General features: G+C 34.6%; 1 protein-coding gene across 1 annotated transcript; it reads right to left on the bottom strand.

Annotated features, from left to right (window-relative positions):
* Positions 1–2,231: 2,231 nt before the first annotated feature.
* On the bottom strand, positions 2,232–4,840 carry LOC107771036 (uncharacterized). Its single transcript, XM_016590369.2, has 2 exons — positions 4,623–4,840; positions 2,232–4,076 (listed from the first exon to the last, which is right to left on the bottom strand). The coding sequence occupies exon 2, from the start codon at positions 3,967–3,969 to the stop codon at positions 2,398–2,400; it is 1,572 nt and encodes a 523-aa protein (XP_016445855.1). The 5' UTR covers positions 3,970–4,076; positions 4,623–4,840; the 3' UTR covers positions 2,232–2,397.
* Positions 4,841–6,228: the final 1,388 nt, after the last annotated feature.

Raw genomic sequence — 6,228 nt, 5'->3', positions numbered from 1 at the left:
ACTTGCTTCACCGTACCTCTTTCAGCTTATAAGAATAGATTTTGTTCCGATACCAAATGTGCAATTACCAGCAACTTCCCAGAGAAAAGAGTTTTGGCACTGCTTTTCGGTGATGGTTCACAATTTTGGTAACACTATTCAAACAACTGTTTACTCTTACAATGATCTTTTAAAATTTCTTGTTTCTAAAATAAGTAAAAAGATATTTCACCCCATAAGCTTTAAGGGTAAGTCAAAATTTAAGAGAATAAAAAGAGTATCAACCAATCAATTATGACAATCAATTAATTGACAAAGCTTCAGTTATAAACTACTTGAGATCGGTTATATAAAGCATCTCTTTTAAAAATAAAAATAAAAATTGGAAAAACTGGTCATAAAGCATCTTTATCCATTCCGATGTTTTCAGGCCTACTTTCTTCCAAACTTACATAAAAGGAGCATCCTAGATAAATTTTCATCTTTCCAAAAAGAAGCTAAGAAAAGATAGAAGCAAACAAAAATTGGTTGCAGATTGGGTAATGTAATTTTCCATCTAATTGATGGAACCCCCGCAAATTTTAAGTCTGATGAATTTTCTAAATCAGAAAAAGTACAAAATCGGAAAGAAATGCATTGAATATGAAAGGTGGAAAATGCTCAATAGATGATTACATGATAGTGAGTTAAGAGAGGAGCATGGTTTGATTTACTTAAAGCAAGAGATTCCCCCTAGTTATTCAGATACCTATTCTGATTACATAGGTTTTTATCATATATTCAAGATTTGTTTATTAAGCATTGTGGAAAAATCTATTCAAAGTTCATCTCCTTAAAATTAAATCATGTTTGGTCTGTTCAGACAACTCAACTGGAACCTCAAAAGAAAATTTAGAATACAAAAAGGTTTCAGAATAAAAAAAAAAGATTCATGCGGATTCAAGAACATATCCAAATCTTGAAACAATTCAGTATGCTACAATTTAGATAAAAATTTGAAAGTTTGGCACTTTGACAACGATACTCCTTTCAATGAAGAAATTATTTAAGTCCAGGAAAATCCGCTAAAGCACAATAAGTCACTAAAGAAGTCACTCATACTTACTAACGGCAAATATAACACAAATTCAAGTGATACTAATAATTAAAAGCCATAGGAAAATATGAGGCCTTAGGTCATTACCAGTCACAAGTCACAGCCTCAGAGTAGAAGAATAGAAGCTGCTACGGCAAATCAGCAACATTATGCATATCAGAGAACTAACATATAAGGATAAGAAAAAAGAAAGCTAAATCTCAATTGAGATGTTGTAGTTTCTTTGTTGTAAATTAGTTAACTGCTTTGCTTTTTTGTCTGTCCATATAACTTGACCATTCCCTTTAAATACCAAACTTTTCCTTCTACTCCAACTCTAACAATTTTATACTAATGCTCTCTCTACTCAAGCTATATGACACTCCTTCCATTTGGATATTGCAAAATATTTGACATCATTCCAAAAATAATATTATTTTATACAAATTTCAGAACTTTTAAGAGTTTAACTTAATTGACTATTCAAATGTTAACTTCAATATGGCGCTTTCTATGTTAAACTAACTTTTAAACTATTACTATACTTCAAATTGACATATATAACTTTGTATTCAGTCAAACACCGCCATATAAAATGAAACGGGAGTACTACTTTATAATGTCTTAATGATGCAAGACATCTTCCTCACTAATTCAACATATCAAAGTATTATTTTAATACTTCTTTATTAGTTATGACATAATAAAATATTCAAAAAGTTTCTTAATCTGTGCTAGTAAAAGTAGGTAGTGTACTTTAGGAAAGGAACTAATTAAAATCATCCGATCAAAGGTAAAAGTCAAGCCACAATATTCTAAAGCGAAGTCTACTTTCAAAAAGTCCTCATATTCATTATTGCTCTTCACCTTCACTAAACCAGCCTCCTCCTAATAAGGATTGAGAAAAGAATAAGGCCAATTATCTTTCCAACTCCAATAAGGGGGCACCATAAGGGGGATCAGAATGTAAATCTTGTATAGCAGATCTGAGAATAGATCGATAGAAATTCTTGTAGAATGGGATTTTCATATCAGAATGCCTTATTAAGTCAAAAGACTTTTCACTTGAGCAATCAATTAAGAGTGAGTCTCACTGATCAAAATAAGTTATATGTGCCGCCTAGAAGCATAAAAACGCTGGCAAAAAATGTGAAAGAATCAGAGTACTGCGACAATATTACAGAGAATAAAATATCTGAAACATGATGATCACAACCAGCACTTGTACTTGTACAACATATTTAGAATGTAGAAATACAACATACCTATAGCTAAAATGAAAATTGCGCAGGCGAGCTTACAGTGTATGGTTAAAGTTCTCATAACATTGCAAAAAGGTCGTACTACACATCTTCTCTTTGTATAATCGAAGGAGCAGGCGGTGTCATTATCTCATTTTTCACTATTGGAGGTGGAGAGGAGTTGGGAGAACCTTGAGTGGATCTATATAGCACATCCTCACGAGGTAATGGAGCTATACTTTCATCTTGTTTCATATAAAATTTATCCTCCACAATGTCATAGGAATTTCCAGTCCTTACTTCCTGTGCAAGAGAACACCAACAGCAGAAAAGCCATAGTGCACAATCAGCAACAGAAGGTTTACCACAGCAAGTATTGTAAGGAGGCAAATTGTATCGTTTTCTCATCTGAATCCTCCAAAAGCCACCATATAGTAACCCAAATAGACAAAGGAAAATTCCAGTAAGTCCTAGCGCCCCCCTGACACTATCATTGTCAATATTAACAGCAGCCAAATTGAAGATCCAGAAAGGAGCCATACAGAAGAGAAGAAAAGTTGCAATATGAACATACATGTTTCCAAACCCAAGTCTCTCCATATTCCAACCAAAAACACAAAAACTGCAGAACAGAGAGAGATATGCCAAAGAAATGTCATCCCAAAAATCAAGAATGCCTCCACTCCATTGTGGCCTAGTTTCAAGAATTCTTCCTTCATCTGATGCAAAAGAAAATCTTCTTTCCAATGATTTTCTTCTCAGTTGGCTAGATGCGCTGCTCTCAGCAGCTGTCATCTGAAGTTGTGCTTCCTCATCTAACTCAGTATCATAATCTTTTCCAAGAGGGCTGAGCATAGAGTAAACTCCAGCAATGGCAGGTGCACCAATTGCAACTGAGATACATAATCCTACCCCAATAGCTGGTCTTTCTGACCTCCTGTAACCCAAATTAAGGCCGCACAGAGCATATTGAGCAAAACAGTTGAGATTAAGTAACCCAACAACCACCATCATGTGTGTCCATTCATGGGGCTTATAAGTGCCATGTTTGCAGTAAATCTTTCTCAGCCTGGAAATATCTTCTGGCCTCCATCGCATTAAAAGAACAAAGTGATAGAGTCTTTGTGGGTGTTGGTACAGACACATCAGAGTAAACAGTGCATTAAGGATTTGGTTATTCACTTCAAACCACGTATCCCTCTGAGATTTCTTAGGGATGGCATGGTTCAACATCCCTGTCATCACAAGAAATAAAATTGCACCAGAAACGGCTACGCATACAATCCAGATAAAGAGTACAATATTCAGCGGATTTCTGAACCACTCTTTGCACATTTTGCAAAGAGACGTCCAATCAATTTTCCGTGAAAACAGCCTAGAAAGGCGTTGACGGAGATGAAGGCTGCTAGAAGAAGGTACAGTTCGAGAAAACTCATCTCTTTCATCAGCTATCTGCTGAAACTTTGCCGATGGAGAGCCCAAAGTACCAAAGTTGAGGAACCTTAGCCTTTTGGGAATAGCAAGATTGCTACCTTGGGAATGGTTCTGAGAATTATCATTACTTATGAGTCCCCTATGAGATGTAGAAACATGCAGAGGTATATGAGTCTTCACTTGGCCACCCTTAGGTTCCTCAACAATACCATGGCATTCACCATTGACAGCAGATGTCATTCTTGCTTTCCTTTAATTTTATTGGGTTCAAACTCAAAGTATTAAACTTTAACAGATCATCATGTACAGCTTCTCCGCTTCAATGTGGCAAAGTAAGTATCTTGAATCTGTAGATTAAGACAGCTACATCAATATTCAAATGCTTCAACATTTATGGTATCAAAAAAATCTGTCTTCCGCAAAATTGTGGCTATACAAGCAGTGGCGGAACCATGAATTTGGAAAAGGGGATTCAAAAAATTTGAAAAGCAAATTTTGAAACTACCTTTGCCACTCCAATGAAAACTTCCCTTAGGGATTCAAAAGTTTACATATATAGACAAAAAAATGTTTTGCCTTATTTATGCAGTACAATTTTCCAACATAAAAACCCTACAAACTTATGATAAAATGAGCTAAACGAATTCCCTAAAAGCTCACTCAAGACACAGCACATGACAGATTGAACTTAATTAGCCGAAATATCATTGTTAACAGTTTTATCTCATGATAATCAAGAGCTGCAAATCACAGCGGAAAGTTCAAGGTGACATCTTTAGAGAACAACAAGCACAAAAAGAAATACTACCAAGAACTATAAAATAGGCTTTAATTCATGAATCAGCAGAAGGAAAAAAAAAAGTAATATAAGACAAAGAAGTCAACATACATACCATTAAGACAGCACACACAGATGAGAGTAATTTGAATCAAAAATAGAAACTTTGGTTTTCTGGGTTGTGCTTCATTTAACCTAAGCTTCAATTCAAAAAAGAAGGAAAAAGAAGCATCTTTAATTTTTCTGGGTTTACTTCCTGTGAAGGAACACAAGGATGCCTAAAGGGACCATCTCATAAACAACACAAAAAGCCAAATGGGTATATGCTAGAGTGGAAAAATCATAAGCACATGCACACCCACTTATTAGGTTTTTTTTATTTTTTATTTTTTTTTTCTTTACAAACTTATTTTTAGTTTTATAACTCTATCTCTTTTTTTATACATAAAAGATTTATTTTTTACACGTAAGAGATCTGCTTTCTACATATGAGATATCTAAAAATAGTTATTTTCTTAAATTCAAAATTATAAAGGGTAATAATGTACAAATAACACAGCAGAGCTGAAAAAGAAAAGCCAAAAAGTGCCCCCTTTGTAGCTCACCTTCACCCAAAGCAAAAGGACTATTACGCTATGGCCAGGGTAGCATTAATTCTGATCATCGGAAAATTATTCTTATTTTTTATAATCAACAAATTTGTTTATCTAGAATTATTCTAATTTTAGTATTCTTCTTTTACTTAAATACAATCACATAAAATAAAAATAGATGGGGTATTATCCAACCGAGCACACGCTCCAACAATTTGGTAATGCAAACCCCATATTATGATAAACTAGTAATTTGACCGTGCTTCGCGCAGTTATAAAAATAACAATAAATTTAGAAATAATATTTTTATAAAGTTAATAGAGATAGAATAAATAATAATTTTCTTGTATATGCATATAATTTTTAATTCTTTTATATTGATTAACTAAAAAGGGTAATATTCTTACTGAAATTAGAATATTTTACTGCATATGTCATTATCAAACCTCTTTTCTAAAAAAAATAAAAATAAAAGGAATTTTAAGAAACTTTTTGTAACGACCCGACGTGTCGTTTTAAGAATTAACGCCTCGTTCAGTGACTTAAGGTCTCGAGAAGCCTCGCAATATGTATTATGACCCGCGTGTGTGGTCGAGTTTGATATACAGATGATTCGGAGAGATTTGGGACACTTAGTCCCTAAGACGGAAGCTTAAGTCTTAGGATTTTTGACCGTAGTCGGAACTGTGTGAAGACGACTCCAGAATGGAGTTCCGTCTCTGTTGAGTGATTTTGGACTTAGGAGCGTGTTCGGACTATGAATCTGAGGTCTGTAGCCAATTTAGGCTTGAAATGCGAAAGTCGAAGTTTTGGAGAATTGGACTGGTAGTGGACTTTTTGATATCGGGGTCGGAATCTAATTTCGGAAGTTGGAGTAGGTCCATAATGTCAATTATGACTTGTGTGCAAAATTTGAAGTCATTCCGGATTGATTTGATGTGTTTCGGCACAAATTATAGAAATTGAAAGTTCAAAGTTCATAGATTTTGATTTGGGGTGTGATTCGTCGTTTTGATGTTGTTTGAGGTGATTTGAGAATTCGACTAAGTTTGTATGATATTTTGGGACTTGATGGTATGTTTGATTGAGGTCCCGAGGGGCTCGGACGTGTTTCGGGGTGGTTTCGG

This window comes from Nicotiana tabacum, chromosome 13 (genome assembly GCF_000715075.1).
Source record: "Nicotiana tabacum cultivar K326 chromosome 13, ASM71507v2, whole genome shotgun sequence".
NCBI lineage: Eukaryota > Viridiplantae > Streptophyta > Magnoliopsida > Solanales > Solanaceae > Nicotiana > Nicotiana tabacum.
This window is presented reverse-complemented; position numbering and strand designations above follow the sequence as displayed.

Bases quoted from the DNA above. Each gene is read 5' to 3' on its own strand.
- LOC107771036 (XM_016590369.2), bottom strand. From the start codon at position 3,969: ATGACATCTGCTGTCAATGGTGAATGCCATGGTATTGTTGAGGAACCT.